Source organism: Zonotrichia albicollis, chromosome 3 (assembly GCF_047830755.1).
Source record: "Zonotrichia albicollis isolate bZonAlb1 chromosome 3, bZonAlb1.hap1, whole genome shotgun sequence".
Lineage (NCBI taxonomy): Eukaryota > Metazoa > Chordata > Aves > Passeriformes > Passerellidae > Zonotrichia > Zonotrichia albicollis.
In genome coordinates this window covers 80,038,860-80,056,489 of record NC_133821.1, presented here as the reverse complement: position 1 = coordinate 80,056,489, position 17,630 = coordinate 80,038,860, and the positions used below count along the sequence as shown (strand labels likewise).

General features: G+C 39.9%; 2 protein-coding genes across 8 annotated transcripts in view; one reads left to right on the top strand and one right to left on the bottom strand.

Moving 5' to 3' along the window:
- Positions 1 to 11,511, bottom strand: part of AK9 (adenylate kinase 9) — a 59,578-nt gene extending 48,067 nt beyond the window's left edge. For 4 of the 6 annotated variants that reach the window (XR_012579664.1, XR_012579665.1, XM_014265649.3 and 1 more), the window contains exons 1-6: positions 11,327 to 11,511; positions 9,878 to 10,007; positions 7,441 to 7,504; positions 5,052 to 5,104; positions 4,871 to 4,967; positions 1,665 to 1,777 (exon numbers count right to left, since the gene is read on the bottom strand). Coding sequence is in view for 2 of the 6 variants with exons in the window: in XM_014265649.3 (XP_014121124.1) it covers positions 1,665 to 1,777; positions 4,871 to 4,967; positions 5,052 to 5,104; positions 7,441 to 7,504; positions 9,878 to 10,007; positions 11,327 to 11,511 (642 nt within the window). In the remaining 4 variants the exon portion in view is untranslated. Of the gene's footprint in view, positions 1 to 1,664; positions 1,778 to 4,870; positions 4,968 to 5,051; positions 5,105 to 7,440; positions 7,505 to 9,877; positions 10,008 to 10,959 lie in introns of all 6 variants that reach the window. The other 2 variants (XR_012579662.1, XR_012579663.1) reach the window with 2 other exon arrangements.
- Positions 11,512 to 11,559: 48 nt separating this feature from the next.
- Positions 11,560 to 17,630, top strand: part of FIG4 (FIG4 phosphoinositide 5-phosphatase) — a 54,426-nt gene continuing 48,355 nt past the window's right edge. For both annotated transcript variants that reach the window (XR_012579666.1, XM_005485059.4), the window contains exon 1: positions 11,560 to 11,694. Coding sequence is in view for 1 of the 2 variants with exons in the window: in XM_005485059.4 (XP_005485116.1) it covers positions 11,626 to 11,694 (69 nt within the window). In the remaining variant the exon portion in view is untranslated. The remainder of the gene's footprint in view (positions 11,695 to 17,630) is intronic.

Here is a 17,630-nt window from a genome sequence, read left to right as displayed (position 1 = left end):
AGCAAGGAAAAATTAAAAGGAAATTGTGTTTATTGTACTGCTATAACATCTTTTTCTTGGAGAGACAAAATTTCTCAAAATTGGTCTACTAGTAACAGTATTTCATTATTGCCACAGTTATCTAGAATCTCCCTTCTTCCTTTGTTTTTGATCTAATGAAAATAGTTACAATTCTGACATATCAGTGAAAACAGCTTAAATCCCCCGAAATCAAAAGCAAAGTTATTTCTTTGACTTTGGGGCAAGGATTTTTAATGTGTATTTAGTTTCAGTCCTTTTCCCAGAGGACATAGTGTTACTACATGAAGTCAAGAATTTAATTTTTCTTTCTGGTTTAGTTAGTATCACTCTTCTATTTGTATTGTTGCCCGTGAATTTATACAACACATATTCTCAACAAGAGGGATTTCTCACTACATAGCATTAAAACAAAGACTGACTTTCTGAAAAAAATCACATCTGCCCCAAAAGCAGGACAAGAACACGTCTTGTTGATGTTTTAGGATCTTTCTGAGACTACAGAAAAAAGGTCTGAAGTAGGCATTCACCAACTTTTATTATGCATGTTCAAGCAAATTAAGTTTTAAGAGTATGGGATTAAAACAAACACTGAGTTAAATCTGCAAAGTGATAGAGTTGGTCCATATCCAGAGGCTTAGCATCTGGAAAAACACATAGATGTGCCAACTAGAATCAAAATCCCAGGAAGAATGGAGCACACCACCAGAGGCTGACTATTCAGAACCCATTCTGCACATTCAAAGTAGAAGACAAAACCAATCTAGTTGATTATAAATAAAACACTGCTAGAGGAAGGGCCTGAAAGTGTGTTCACGACTATACATATAGTTATTTTTTTCAGATGGAGTCTGGCACAGTTCAGTGTGGGCCATCTAGAACCCTCCCCAGGGAACAGCTGGGCACAACCTGGAGAGTGGCACAGGCCTTGGGCCTTTCCCTGGGGGCAGTTTGGGCACTGCCACGCCATTCTGACTAACAGCTTAGCAGTGCTTGGCCAAAGCAGCTGGCCCAAGGTCTGAAAAGACCCTCCTGCCTTGTTTTGCTTACTAATGTGGACATAGCGAGCAACTCCATTCTTTTAAGTTACACTGAGAAAGTCCTCTAAATCCCACACTAACTATGGTTTATGTTTCTCTGGTTATATCAGAGTAATTTTGTAAAATATCTAGTATGTCACATCGCTGCTCATGAAGAAATTGAGATTCGTAAACAAGATGAATTAATAATTAAGCAGTTTCACAATTAGTGACTGAAAAATATTACTATTTTCTAACTACTTTCTAACTTCCATATGTGAGAAGTTTCTTCCTGCATTACACAAGTGGCAAATTACATGTGTCCAAAATTCCATCATAATCATGTAATTCAAAGATTCTCTTTCTTGAAAACCTCTATCTTCTAATTGGTGGAGGTGCAAAACCTGTAACTGCTGCTAAAGTTCTAGGACATGTTCACTACCTCATCAATGCTTATAATGGAACAAACCAGCAAACCTCTATTCCAACATAAAGAGAAGAATTTATCATTCCTCAATAAATTCTGTACTCAATTATACAGAGGAAAATATTATATTTGGCATGCATAGCATATGAGTCTACTAATAATTAGGAAAAATACTAGGAAGTTACTGAAGATGACATTACCTTAATGGTAATTAGGAAATCCGGTTTTAATTTTAGATTCCTTATTTTCTCTACTTGTTGTGGAATAGTCATGTATTCCTCCGAGAGAGAAGGAAATCCAGTGAGAACATAACCTGCCAAATACATGTAATTGAACATATTTTAATAGGGTTTGTCAATTCCAGAGCTATTTATACTCATCTCCTTTAAACAACGCATGTAGTGGTACGATTTTATACCACACACATGACACAACACTATTAAAAAACCTGTGCACTCATGTCTGCTTCAGATGAAATACCGACAAAAAAAGTGTATTGTTTTCAGCTTTATGGAGTACTCTCAACATATGTTAACTCAATTAAAAACATGTAGACATTAAAGACTACACTCAGACCACTTGCTTTATGCACCCAGCACAGACATTTTAGTGTCTAAAAAGTGGCAAGCTTTCAGCGACCCGTTTTGCCACTAAAAGGCTTTATAAGTGTGGCATTCACATTTTCTGAACAGAGAAAGAGAGATAATTCTCTCTCTCAGGCTTTTTCCCGGAGAAGAACAGAAGCAAACCAATTTTTATCTCTGCTTGCTGCTCCTGGTGTTTTGCACATGTGGAATGTGTGGGAAGATTGTTTACCTGAAGGAATTTTGTAACTGGATTCTGGTGAAGATTGCTTATGTTAATTAGCCTATCAGGTCCAAGCTGTGTGGACTGTTGGTCTGCAAACAGTCGTGAGTTTTTTCAGTTAGTAGTAAGTATAGTATAGTATAGTATAGTATAGCATAGCATAGCATAGCATAGTATAGTATAGTATAGTACAGTATAGTATAGTATCTCTCTTTAATATAGCTGTAATGTAATCTAGTGTAGTTTTAATAAAGTGGGTGTTCAGCGTTCTGAAAAAATAAAACAAAAAACCAACCAACCAAACAAATCCCCCCCAACTAGATATAAAAGGCGCTGCAAAGAATAGCCACTCTACAATTTAAAGCAATTAAACTAGAAGTCTAAGCTTTTTTCACAACCTTTAAATGTTTTGCCATCTAATCAAGGGAGTCTGAAGCACTCTCCTGCCTCTCAGAGGCACGATGCACATGGGATGCACATGGATCATTTGGCAAGCACTGGTTCACTCAGGATTCCCAGTGCTGACTCCTATTTGGCAAACAGACATTGGCTCGACATAACAAGCAGAGTGGTAATAATATGTTTTCCTAGTTTTACAGTGCTCAGCCCCACAGATGAGCTTGTGGTTTCAAGTTCCTGGGAAAGTACTGTAACTGCTGATGGCTGTATGCATGCAGTGGGAACTACTGAATAGCAACAAAATCAATATTTATGAGGCCAGGATGAGAGACTAAACAAAAATCAGGTGGATGTTTTTAGCCAAATATTCTCATTATTTAGAGAAACAGTGCACGCTTAGAATTTTATGTGATAACATTTAAGTGCAAGTCTGCGCAGCACAAAAATGAGGCAGCAGTCTTGCAAGAGGTGTTAGAAGGGGAGACTCCTACTTCTATAGAAGCCACTATCTGTAGATGCAAGAGAAGAAGAAGATAAGCAAGGGATAGCAAAATATATAGTCATTCCTCTAGGAAATTAAAATCCTGGATTCTAAACTATTGATACCTTTAGAGAATTCTAACTAGTAGTGAGGTGTGAAGAATACGCACAGTCTCTGCTTATCAATGCATCCCAGATAACAACAGCTGATGTGAGGGAAATGGAAGGGTAACATGGAAAACAATTCTTGGAGAGAGTGTTTGCCCCCAGATCAATAATGTGAGGAGGCTAAAAATCATTAAGTACACCTAAAGCAACTATCAACTAGATCAAAAGTAACCAGAGGATTACCAAGAAGCTTTTGAGACACACTTATTGTGTATACTGTTTAAAAACTTGCATTTTACCAACACCAAAGGTAAAAAACCCAACCTTTCATACAACAGTTTCTAAAATCTTGAATGAATAATTTAAAGTGAATTGACTGAAAAAGTTACTAGAAATACTACAACAAAAACTGGTTTTGGAGGTCAGTTCTAGTTGATAGGAAGAACAGTGAGGATGTTGGTTATTCTATTCCTTGCTGCTTTGGGGCATGTGTAATGCAGAAAGTGTCATGGCTTTATAAACCAAACTTTATTCAACTTTACAGTCATCTTTACAGTCTCCAGGACCTCTGTGCTCCTCTGTGATACAAACATCTTCAGACTGATTCAAGGAGGGGAACTCCAATAACACAGAAGCCTCTTCATGCCTTTACCAAAGTCCTCACATACATATTAAGAGACTGGCATTTCTGCTGCTACCTCTTCCAGCAGTTTTTTGTGTTCTTTTTTTAAAAATTTCTTCCCTACTTCTCTCTTTTATACTGTTTTAAAAGCCTGGCTTCACCAGGTAAGACTGTATATTTTGCAAAACTGTTGAGTCATGTACTAGAAAAGAAATTAAACCCATTGCAACTGAAAGCTTAAAAAGCAGGCTAGTTTTTAGAGCAGTAGAAGCTAACATTGGCACTACACTTGTCTCGCTCCTATAATGGAAATTTCAAATGAAAATCAAAACAAGAAAAAGAAACTACATTTCCTTTTTACCTCCTTTCTTCTTGGCAGTACATCTGTTTCCTCATCAGGGAAGCAGATTCAGACACTAGAAAGATCTGCAGCACTTGTCCTGACACCCTCAATTAACAAAATCTTTCCTCAAATAGTAGAATTATAGCCACGACCATTACTATTCTCATCCATCCTACTCTGTGTGACAAAATGCAAAGGGAATAAACAATTCTGCAAGAGGAAAAAAAGCCATAATACTTTGAATTTTCAGTAATCTGTTTTCCTTCTTTTACATTGTTTAAAATGCTTAAAATGTTTTTGCTGATGGATTTTTGTTATGTTGTTGTTATAGAAGTACTGAAAAATAAAATATCTGTATTTTAAATCCTATCCTGAACAGATAATATTGTCAAATAAGAGTCATATCAACACTTATAATTTTGGGAAAATTATTTTCTCAAAATCAACATAACACAGGATCAGTATGACACTTTCTGATCTCCCATACTGGTAAATTAATCCCTAAACACACTTTCAGTTTATTGATATTCCACAGCCTGAAGAGCATGAGAAAAAGCTAGAATTATATTTGAGCACCAATAGATGTAAAATGGATGCAACAATATAAGTAGCACATTCTAAGAAGTTTAGGTTATAAATAAACTTACCATAATGAGCAACTTCTGGTGACTCAATCATTTGCAGAATCATTTCTGTCACCAGTTCCTCAGGAATACTTTGCCCTTCACAAAGCAATTTTTGACACTAGGGTAAAATGCAAAACATAGTCTTTTATAGTAAGTATTTGTTAAAAATGTGACAAAACTTACTAGAAGATTAGACCTTTACCTGAAGTCCATATTCTGATCCTTGTTGAATATTCGTTTTAATTACTTCTGAGGCTATGGAAGCATACCAAAGATAAGAAAAATAATTAATACAAAATATTTTCTAAACAGACTTGTACCTGCAGATATATATGTACATACACATACACGGAGGATGCATGTGTGCTCCAAGCAACCAGACTATTTTGAATGAGAAGCCATTACACTTAGGGCCATTATTATACTTTGCCCATCCAGAACCTGGTGCCTTATGGCAAGGACTGGGTAAGTGTTTCTTCCTACAATTTAACCCTGTATATACTACACAAAAATGCACAACAGCAGTTTTGCAGGATTATTTTAACTACTTATTTAAATTCAATCAGTCTTACTGTCTTGTACTCCAGAGATGAGTATTTGAGTTCAATCACTCTTTAAATTTAAAAACCAAGATTTAGAAGAACTCCTTAGACACACAAAATCATCTTCTTTAAGAAAAGTGACATCCATCAAATTCAAAGACTGTCCTATGTCTCTGTGGATAGTGACATCATATTAGAATGACCCTAGAAGTCTTTCACACTTCTGTATGAATTAAATAATCAGGCATTTTATAAAAGTTTTCAAGAATGACTCTTATAGCTACATTTAAATTACTAATAAACCAGGCCACGGAAAGGCCCTGAAGCCAGGTGACCCATGACTATATTGCCCTAATCTTTCTTCTCAAAACACAGTGGCTGTTTTCCCACTGCTCCTACTAGGTTGCACATCCTACCTTTCATACTATGGATAGGTGTTCAGGAGAACAATATTTGCCATGGGCCAAAACTGAGACAGGGAGTGTACTAATTAACAATACAGGCAACTGAAAATCAGCAATCTGTGCGTACCCTGGCCCTGTTTTATTTATGAGTATTGACCAATTCACTGGAGAAATGAATAGAAAGTATTGTATCATTAATAAGATTGCAAACACCTTTCCTATCCAATAATTTTCTGTCGGTTTATTTTTAACTCAGCACAGGACAGATGTTGATACTTCAGAGCAAGTTCAGCAGAGGACACCAAAGCCATCAGAAGAATGAACAGCCTAGGAGGGGCCAAAAGAACTGACCTTGTCCAGCCTGGAGGAAACCAGACAGCTCTTACTGCTATCTAAAACTACTTATTGGGAGGTCACAAAGACACATCCACGGTCACCACAGAATATAGTTAGGACAGGAGGAAACAGACACCAATAGGAACATGATAAGTTCAAACAGGGTAAATAGGAAGCAACTTTTCATCAAGAAAGCAGTCAAACACTGCAAAGTGTTTCTCTGGGAGGAGGTGGAGTCTCCATCCTTGGAGATATTCCAGATTGAACTGAGCTGTCCTTTCTAGTTCACCCCGCTTTGAGAGGAATGTTTGACTCTGGCACCTCTGGAGGTCCTTTCTGAATGAAATTATTCATGTTTATGTATACTGAATTTATTTGTTTCTTCCTTTTTTGATGTAGAAAATGAAAAAAAATTTACTAGCCTAAGTAACAGTGTGTACATGTGTGTGTTCACTAGCTAAAAGAAGATTAAAAGAAACATCATGAAGAATATAAGAGAAGAGTAATTCCCTGAATTAGAAATAAGGCTTAAAAGCACAGTAACTGAGATTTAGATTGGTTGCTAAGAAAAACTTTCTAATGGCAAAGAGAGTGTTACAGAGATAGACTGTCAAGAAATCTTTTAAAACAAATTTGATGAACATTTGTCAGTACTGATTTAAATACATTCAAACAGAGTGGGCTGGCTTAAGTACACTCCTTAAGAAGTACATTCATTAAGAAGAAATGCCTTCTGATTTTGGCCTGATCTGTGTTTTGGACCAGGCATTAATGTTTTTTTTCTTGCTATACAATACTATGACATAAAAATTCTATATATACCTCAGTCAAAAATGCACTTCACTAAAAGTGATTTTTACCATGTTACAATTCTTAATCTTCAAAAGTAAAGGTACTTCATTTGATAAATAACTGTTTCCTGGAGTCTATCTCCTTGTATTGGACACTGCACAAAAAGAAAGGAAAGAGCCTCCTATTTTTTCATGGTCTGCACCTGGAAAATGTCTGTACTCTTTGGAGTTGAATAATTGCCTCCACGTGAAGAAAAAGGGTCACAGGAACCCCCTTACAGGATTGGGAATAGAATTTATGATTAAAAAAACAAAACACAGTGAATTTTCTAAGCCTTTCCATAACTGAAAGACCGTGAACAGTAATTTTATTTCTGGTAAAATGATTACTTGGTCTTATCAGAAGTGTTTGCTGCAATCAGAAACATGTCCTTTGAATTACAGGGAACAGTGAGGGCATTCTAACCCAAAAGCTATTGTGGAGCCAAAGCAATGTTCCAAATATAGCACGTGCTTACCTTCTATGAAAATGCAGTTCCATCTCTGTGCTAGTTTGCTAGCTAATGTTTTCTTTCCAGAACCCTTAAAATGAAAAATACACTTTTAAAAAAGACAAAGTAAAACCAAACATATAAGACAATGAAGAATATATTTTCACATGATAAAAACTCAGAGGGATTAGGGCCTCTGAGTTACGCATTGGGCAAACACAAAACACTCTTTTTAATATCCTCTACTTCATACTGCCTAGCATTGCTAATATGCTGCTATTTGTAGCTAATTATCTCCAAAGTCATTATACTGAGTTTGTTTCTGAGCATTCTGTCTAAAACTCAGCTATGATTTGACCACAAATTCCTATGAGGAACTCCTTAGGACTAAGATGATCTTCAGCCTCAATGCAAATTATGATGGAAAGCTACTCAACCCTTTCTGAGTAGGATACATCGGGATAGTATTTTTTTTACTAAAACAGCAACTGTTTAAAAACTGCCCTTTTTAGTCCACAAATCTGGTTAGATACTGACAAAATCTTTATTATTTACATGAATCCAGAGGAAAACTGACATAACTGAGAGCTACAAGGCTTCCAAGAGTGATTAACTGAATGGGATTTTGCAAAACCCATCATCTTCAACCCTTTGGATTGTGCCCTTTTTTTAGAAGGGTATATAAGAAGACCTGTTTTGACAGTTTATTTGTCCTTGATAAATTTTGTGATAAAAAATAGCAAAACCCAACAAATAAATTACATTCTCAGTTAAGAGTGTATCAACAAACACTCCAGCCTACTCATACCTTATGCCTTACAGGTGTGATGAGAATATATGTATTTGGCTTTGCTTTAATGGCACTGTGTTTTTAATTTTAAAGAAATATCTGAAATAGGATAGGTACTCTGCACATCAGTCAGATATATAAAAAATATTACCATAAAAATAAACTATTTCATTCCCCGCTTTCCTGGTAAGGTCTGTACAATTTTAATACCTTGTTATATTGATGTCAAGAATCTAATGAAGGCACTGGTTGAGAATATGTGAAATTTTTGTACTGTCTTTCAATGGTACTTAATGGTATTTTGGTCTATGAAACATAAAGTTACCTTTGTAATGCAAGGTTAAAATTTTGATGTTCATTCAAAACTAGATGAGTTAGTTCACTGTAGTTTTCTGTTGAGCTGAGTGCACTCTTACAAGTGCGTAAGACACGTTATAAGGCAAACTTGTATCAAAAAAAAAAAGAACTCTCTTCAGCAAACTGAGGCAATAATATAAACTCACATTTGGGAAAAAAAATCTGAAATGTTTAGGCTTACAAAACATCAAATGTTTCTAAGTTAAGGAGGCCACAAATTAGTTGAGAAAAAGACAGACCTTGAATCATAGTTAAAAGGTAGTACAGATCCTTTTATCAGGACACCTTGGTGGATTTTGAATGTTTCCAAATATATGGGATAGAATTTGGTCAAAGTTTTAATATTAAGATCTGTAATATCTCATTGCATGCCTGTAAGTCAGTACATTACCCTGAAGGCTACTTTACACCAATTTATGTCTTTAATATATCAAGTTTATTAAAAAATAAAACATTTTAATAGCATTGTTCTGGTTTTGGCTGGGGTAGAGTTAACTTTCTTCACAGTAGCTAGTGTTTTGGATTTGTGCTAAAAGAAGTGTTGATAATACAGAGGTGTTTCTGTTAGTGTTGAGCAGGGCTTAAACACAGCCAAGGCCTTTCCTGCTCTCCATCCTGCTCTGCTGGTGAGGAAAATGTGGGTGGATGGAAGCTGGGAGGGAACACAGCTGGGACAAATGACTCTGACTGACACTCAAGGATATTCCAAAGAACATGGTGTCATGCTCAGCACATAAAGCTGGGAAAGAGAAGGAAAGGGAAGTACTTTTGGAGTGGTATCATTTGTCTTCCCAAGTCACCAAAAAATATGATGCAGCCCTTGTTCCTGGGGATGGCTGAACATCTGCCTGCCCCTAGGAAATGGTGAATTAATTCCTTGTTTTGATTTGCTCATGTGCATGGCTTTTGCCAACCCATGTATTTTATCCCTTTTACCTTTCTGATTCTCTGTCCCACCCCACCAGGGTGAGTGAGTGAGCAAAAGGTTGTGTGGGGTTTACTTGCTGGCTGGGGTAAAACCACCACAAAAATAAAACCAATCCATTTTACCAATGTCAAAAGAGAAGAAACATTTGGAGCAATGAGTAACTTTTAAGTACAGTAATAACATTTTTAATCACAATTGACTGAAGGCAAAAACTGGTCTCATTTATTAAGACCTAAATTTTTACCATCCTCTGCAGGATTTGAAGAGTGGCAAAATCCAAAAAGCAGGTATTTGACTCTTTTGGTAGCACTGGTAAACTAATGTTTTGAAAGGAAAAGTAAAATTGTTAGCAGAATATCTGACAAAAACACATCTATCAGATATCTTACTGGCTTTCCAAAGACAATAAAGCAAGTGGGCTTGGACAACAGAAAACATCTTTCAGCTTCATCTTCATCAAAGATGTCTGTCAAGGGCTGAGCTTGATTTTCCTCTTGAGAAGCCATGTGTTTTCTAAGGCTAGAAGGAAAAAAAGAATTTGTAATAAAGTACAGTAAGTTACATGTGCGTACAATGACCTTAAAATGGAAGTGAATTACAAGGTAAATGGATTTGTAAAAGAGAAAGCCTTTTTAAGAAGAAAAAGCATTTACAGAACACACACAATGCACCCATCAAATGAGAGAAAATCCATTTATGGAAAAGAAAGCACTGTTGGAGCAACCCCTGATCACAAGCTGTTGATGACTTCTTCATGAGTCTCATATTGGCTGCTGTTCTTTTTTTAGTTTTTTGTTGATTTTTCTTTCCTGCTCCAATTACCACACAATTGTGACTTCTCTCTAGTCCCTGAAATGGGCCATGGGCCTGCCAAGACCTTTGGTTTTGTGCTTCAGACACAGAAGGGCCCCGTCATGGCCAATGGAACTACTCTCTGTGTCCACACAGGCAGGTACACAAATAAGACTCTGCAGAATTAAATCACAGTTCTTGATCTCTTCCACCATCCTCTTCACAAATCCCAGCTCTTCCAGGAATTCAGGAAGTAGCAAGTCCAGTGCTGCACAAATTAAAACCTAAACAAATTACTAATTAAGATAAGTTGGAGGAAAATTTGCATGGACCTTTCAAACAAAAATGGAGGCCAAAACCTGAGTAGCATGCTGAAGTTTGTTTGAAAAAGTCAAAACGAAACCCCACTGTCTTTAGAGGGCCACTTCAGAGTCATAGCCCCAGCAAAATCCACATGCAACCACCCAACCCAGCACAGCCCAACACAACTTCCTGTCAATTTTAAACTAAATTTAAAAATTCAACTAAAAAACTCTACTTCATCATGAGAATCTGAAAAAGTTCGCCTTGAAACATCAAACACAAATGTTCAGACGCTCTTGCACTAAACATTTTAATATTAAAAAAAGCAAAAAGCCACATATGCGAACCAACTCCCCATTGCCCCCCAGAAACTCACCGGCCGAGCTTTACCTGCCGTTCCCAACAGCCTCGCTCCCTCCCAAACCTTCACATGGGCCAAATCCACCACAACCAAAGCAAAGAATTAAACCAGACACACACACACACCCACACACACACACCCACACACACCCTTCTACGCACACCCAGGACCATGTCCCGGTGGGAGCCCCCCTCTCGGTAGGAGCCCCCTTCCCGGGGGGAGCCCCGTCGTGCGCGCCCCCGCTGCCGCCACCACCCTGCGCGCCCCCGCTGCCCGGGCAACGGCCGCGCCCCGCCCCCTGCGGGAGGGAGCGGCAGAGGCCCCGCCCCACACGGGGCGTGGGCGGGGCTGCGGAGCTGTTCTTGGTGTTGACCGTGCTCACCCCGCAGGGAGCAGTTCCTGGCGGGAGTAGCGAGTGCGGATGCAGTACCGCCGCTGCCGCCTCGCCTCCCCCGGTGCCCCGCCGCGCCCGCCGCGCCCGGAGCTGCCGTTGCCGAGAGACCCCGCGTGACGCGGCTCCGCGACGCAGGCGCGCTCTCGCGGCCCCCTGTGGGTGCGCCTGCGCATTGGCGTGCCGGCACTTCTGGGTTCGCTCGGAGCCGGCGGTGGTTCGCCGCTCAGCCCGGAGCGTTCCTCCCCCGGCTCCGGCTGTTCCCGGCGTGTTCACGGGCGGCCCCCGCCATGCCGGTGGCGGCCACCGCCCCCCTGATTAGCTCCGTGCAGAAGCTGGTGCTGTACGAGACCAGGGCTGTAAGTAGCGTCCCCCCCGCCGCCGCTGCAGGTCCCGGTGTTGCGGCCGCCGCACAGCGCGGGGGGATGTCCCGCCCCCCACAGCGTGTTAGCTGGGCCGTGCTCGGAGCTGCTGCCTCGGCTGGGTTGCAGCTTGTCAAAAACTACCCCTTACCTTTCTCTTAGTGTGTTGGGATTTGGTTCTTTTTGGTCACACACTCAAAGCATCCCGAGAACTGAGAAGAATAAGGTTTTAAAGTTCTTGTTTTCGCTGTGTCTCCGCCTCGTGCCTGTAGCGGAGCAGTGGCCTCAGAGGGGCCGGGCAGCGCAGGGCCCTGCGGTGGCAGCGCTGCCGAGGGGGAGCGATGGTTGGGCCCCTGCATGTTGTGTCCTGGGGCTGCTGTCACGCTGCCAGGGTAACAGGGCTCCCCCCAGTTAAAACTGGACAGCTGAAGGTGTCCGGAATTAATATTTGAATTAAAAATTGGTTACTACCTGCACTGACCTGTTTGCTGTTTATGGCACACTTCAGTCCTTATTGTCCAAATGACTGGCGAAACAGTTTCCAAAGTGTTCAGTCTGACCTCTGGAAGTAAGCTCATGAAGATTTTCAGCATTCCTTATGTTCTGTTTCAGAAACTATAGGCATGTGTTGTTCACAGTAGTTTTGTCACGGGCAAAGTGGATTGGAGGTTGGAGTGGTAATTGCTGCTTTAGCCATGTGATGAGCACAGTGTGAGTCAGAAGTCAATTCTTGGTGTAACTACCATGTGTGTTTACCATTCCTTAGCTCCCAATCAAATTTCTTTGTGTTTCATAGTATGGTGGTTTCTTCACTTAAGGTAGTTTTTAAAAGGTTTATGTACCATGGCTCTACATGCAAGTTAGGCCTAGTTTCAAGTTCAGATGGTTCCTGTACTGATAACAGAAAAATAATTTATGCACTGAGGCCCCTTGGAAACTTTGCAAAATGTCACAGATGCAAGAATGATCTTAGTATGAACAGAGATCTGACTTCCAGCTTTGCTTCTGTCAGAAGCAGATTTGTGCTTTTGTTGTAATTCCCCACTGAACAGCCTATGAAACAGAGACAGATTAAAGTATGCAGAGTTATTTTTAAAAGTAAATTTTAAAAATAAAGGTTACACTCCAGAAAGTCATTCCAAAGTATTACTTTTTACATATGCCTAAATGAATTTTGAAAGCTACCTTATTTATCTTTCTCAATGTTGCTGGTAAAGGCTATTTTCCCTTCTATTTTCAGCTAAATTATTGTTATGTGTGAGTAGGGCACCTGGCAAATACGATTTCTGAATCAAGTCCTGTATTATTCACTTTAGTTGTTCTTGGCTCACAACTCATGCTGTATCTCAGTTAGCTGAGATTTGGCTTCCAGTGACTGGCATGTGTGGGTACCTGGCCTGCTTATCTCTGCTGCTGAGAGACAACGAGCTGTGAGCAGGGCACATATTGTGCTTTGGACTCTGTCAGCTATCTGCCATTCTCTGGGCCTCTCCAGCTGATGTTGTTAATTCAGGATCACAGTCTTTTACATCTGGCCGTGGTAGCTCTGCCTGAATGGATGGGTTTGTTGTCCATGATGTGCTTTGCTCAGAATTCAGTGAGGGGCAGGTCCAGCAGTCCTGATCACTCCAGGAGGCAAGATGGTTTTCATCAGCTGTGAAAGGCAATGGTTTGTGGATGAGCATGTGCTGTTGGAAATATCTCAGCTGAGCAAGGGCATTTCAAGCTGATATTTCATTAACTTCTTATGAGTGATGAAAATGGAACTTTTTCTCTGTGTAAGGTTTTGTTCTTGCTTTTAAAAAGTACAAATTGAAGCACTTTGTGGTTTGATATTCAAATTCTAGTGATTTTTTTCAAAAGAAAAAATGCAGTAGGAGTCATTTTGGTATGATTATTTGAAAAGACTTGCTGCACTTAATAAATGCCTGGACTAAGATATTGAAGTTGGAGGGAGACGACCCACCTTGCATTGGTCAGCCATCGACTCCGATTTATTAATCAATCAGGCACCTTTTATAACAGTGTTAATTCACTTCATGCATATTGCAAAATCTGAGCTCCTGACAGGCTGTAGAGAAAACTTCAGCTCCTCCTTTTGTTTACAATACCTGAAGTTAGTTTACTGAAACCAAGATCAGTGTTCCCACCATGATATGAAGAGTTCTCAAAACTTTCATCTCTGTTCACAGACTGACTGTCTGCTCCCAGTAGCAGCCAAGGACAGAACGGCCTGAGAAACCTGTTGTTTATATAGAAGGTAGCTGAGAACCTAATTATTTACAGGACCAAGCCTGGGAAAGGCTGCTTTGACAGCAGGCTTCTATATTTCTTTAAGGCATACTTGAACCAGGCTCTCCACACCAAGGGATGTTAGAAGGGACTTCCAGAGAATATCAAGTTGAGCCCCCTCCTCAAAGCAGCTTCAATAAGCATATTACTCAGGGTTGTGTGCAGCAAAGTTTTGAATACCTTCAAATATATTGATTTTACAGCCTCTGCAGACCTTTGGCAACAGTTTGTCTCTCTTACCTACACTTTCCTGTTACATGGTTTTAGACAGCAGCAAGATGCTGCCAAAGCTTTCTGAAGGCTGAGCAAACCTAAACCCAGTTCTCTCAGCACACCATGTGCTCTGTCATGTGGATCATCTGGAGAGCTCTCTGCTGGAATCACTCTGCTGTATCAATGTCTGTCTTGTACTGGGGAGCCCAAAATTGGGCTTGTGGTTTGATCAGTCGCTCGTACAGCTCATCCAGTGTCGTGTTGTGCTGCTGACAAACTTCTCCCCAAGGTGTCCCTCATGCCATCTCCTTTGTGTAATATCTCACAATCATGGAGTTGCCAGCTGTGACAGTCACTTGTACAGCATAAGCATTATCCAAAAATAAGAATGAACAGCTTTCTCCTGTTTCAGGTGCTTCTCTGGTTTCCCTAAGGCCATAGACTTGCTAGATCCAGCACGTGGGATTTTGCGGGGGGGCGTACGTGGCCCGATGTTCGAAGTCCGGCTAGCTGCGGGCGAAAGGCCGACGCCCCTCTGCAATTCCTGGCCAGCACCCTTCAGCGTCTGATGGCCTCGGGCTGTGCTGGCTGCGGACTGGCTCACACCGCTGGTATTGGCGAGGAACGGAGCTGACCGCTTCACCGGGGGTTAAACGTCGGTTTATTGAAGGTGTTGCGGGATCCAACGGGGAGAAACCAGCCGAGAAAGTGGCCACGAATAGGGGGTGAAACAGGATTATAAAGGAGGGGGGGTGGGTACAGGTGGAACCAATCGGGAAAGGTGAGGGGATGAAGTTCACAGAACTGACACTCCATGGAAACCAATAATCAAAAAGTAGGGTAGGGGTCCCGGGACCCCAGCCAACCACCACCTCCAGAGAAACGAAAGTTCTGGAAAACCAGGAGGAGTGGGGGGGGGGGGGATGATTGACTGGGCCCAGGGAGGAGAAAAGATTTACTAAAAAGGGAAAAAGGGGCAGGAGAAATTATATAACTTGGGTGACAGACACGGGGGTAACCAGGGTAACCTAGGACATCAGGGCTGTGGCGGGAAAAACTGGGGGGACAAAACCCTTTTACACTTAATAGGGGGAAACAATGCATAAATTGGGGAAATAACACAAGAAACTTAACAACACACTACAACAGGATTTGGAGTTGTGTCAGATACAGGCTAACATGAGACTATATCCTAAGATTTCTGGTGCAAAGAAGGAATTATTTAAGTTGTCAGCAGTGAGAGAAACAATGATTTTTACTCTGGTCATTGAGCTTATTCCTGTAAAATCCCTCTGTGTTAAAGCAGGAAGAGATGAAATGGATGAGGAAGTGGAAAAAATGGAAATGGTTTACAGAGGGTTTCTTTATTTGGGTTTCTTTTTAGATAAAAATACAATAATATTATTGAAGTCAAAGAGTATAGGCTCTGCTCTGGTGGTGTTATTGGAGTAAATGAGAGACTGCCAGAGGTGAGGAGAACTGAATTCATGGCGTCAATTGAATTAACAGAGAGCAAAATTCTATATTTTCTATTAATGTTTATATTTAGGGTAGTTGCTGAAACCTGCCTTTCCAGCTGATGCTTTGGGTCAATAAATGCCATGGAGGTGTTAACTGGAGCTCCTGCTTGTCTTAGGAAGTTGAAAGCTTGTTTAGAAGTAGTCAGAAAGATGAGCTGAAGGTTTTATTCAGATCAATGCCAATTATCTTTCCTTTTATACATATATTGATCACTGAAATGCACACCAGAGGGCACTAAAGATATTTGAGCTCTATGACTAATAAAAAACAAAAGATATTTTCCTCTCTTCTTCAGGAGAAAATGGAACTTCTGTGTTTTCCCCAGATGAAGCCCACCTGAAAGCTGTAGGTTAGTTCAATGAAATGATCCTTCCCCTGAGGCAATGTGACATTGAACAAGACAATTTGTGTTGTCTCTATAAAATCATATCACTTGTCCATCTTTCAGGGTATTATGAGGCTTAATTAATAGTATTTTATTCTAGTCAGGTTCTTTTACAATCTTCATCTCCACAATATCCAAATGACTTGCACAAGCTTATTAAGTAAAGTGACTGGCATAATTACCTGTAGGTATTTCTGCCCTTTATTCACCAGAGAAAACTATGGGCATTTGTTTTATTTTAGATGTTTTTTATTCTAATAGTAACAGTATAAAGATTTTTGTATTAAAAACTCCAGGGGTTGCATATTTAATGTTGAAGTTAATCTGTGGTCAATTTGGAGAAACTTCAATATAGAATATGATTTCACAGAAAAACCTATAGAATTTTTACTGAATTATGAAGTGCACTGATTTGTATAGATGGGTAACTGACACATTCAAAAAATGTTGAAAGTAGCGAACAGCCTTCTGGGCAACCATTGGCTATCATAATTTTCTAGCTGGAAGTGGCTGTGAAATGTGTTCTCTCTGGAACAGTTTCATTTCAGCTCCTTTCAGCTGACTCTCCTGTTCCCCTGTATTGGCGTTGCAGGAGTGATGGTGATGTGGCGGAGCAGAGCGTGGAACTGGGATGAGAAGAGGAATTTTGGGCAACTCAAGAAGACACTTTCTATCTTGACACTTAACTGTCTTGCCATACTGCTGGATTTATGGCTGTAAAATAGAGAAACTTGAACTACTGATGTATGTGGGCTCTGAGAGCATTTATGAACAGGGCAGATAGCTGGTGGCATAGCAGTGATGAGAATACCACAGGTTTTGAAGGGTATTTTGAAGGATATGTTTTCAGGCAGAGCAAAACTAAAGTTCAAAAGTGAATGCATCCCACTTGATGTGAAAGATGTACCTACAAATGTCTGCCTAAGTTCTGGCAACATGGGTTTTATTTCTTTTGTTCTGTGTTATTCTGCATGTCGTATGATTACTAGAGCAACAGGAGGTACACATACAGATTTGGTTTTGGTATGAATCCACCTTTCTGGATGGGAGGCTTGTGGATAAATGATCACAAATTAGTGTATTTAAAGGTAATGATTTTATGGAAAAAAAAAAGGTATTTATTTTCATGTAACAAAGGATGAATAAAAATAGGCACATTCTGTTACCGATTTTTATTACTAAAATTGAGCTTGTTATGGCCCTAAAAACTAAATAAATATTATCCTCTGTTTAAAGTAGAAATTTACTTTGAGTGTGAATGTACTGAACAAGGGGTGAAGAGAAAGTGAGTAACAAGAATAAGGTTATGAAGAAGAGATCAATCAGTGTTGAGGTAAAATAAATATACTAACCAGTGAAATTACTCTGAATATTTTCAAGTTGCTCATGTCAAGGGTAGTGCTGTGACTGGAATATGACAAATGGAATATTTAATCCATTCTGAAGTCCTGCATATAGGAAAGTAATTGCAAATTCAGGCAAATGACGTAAAACACAGCCTAGACTTAGGAAGATGCTGTCA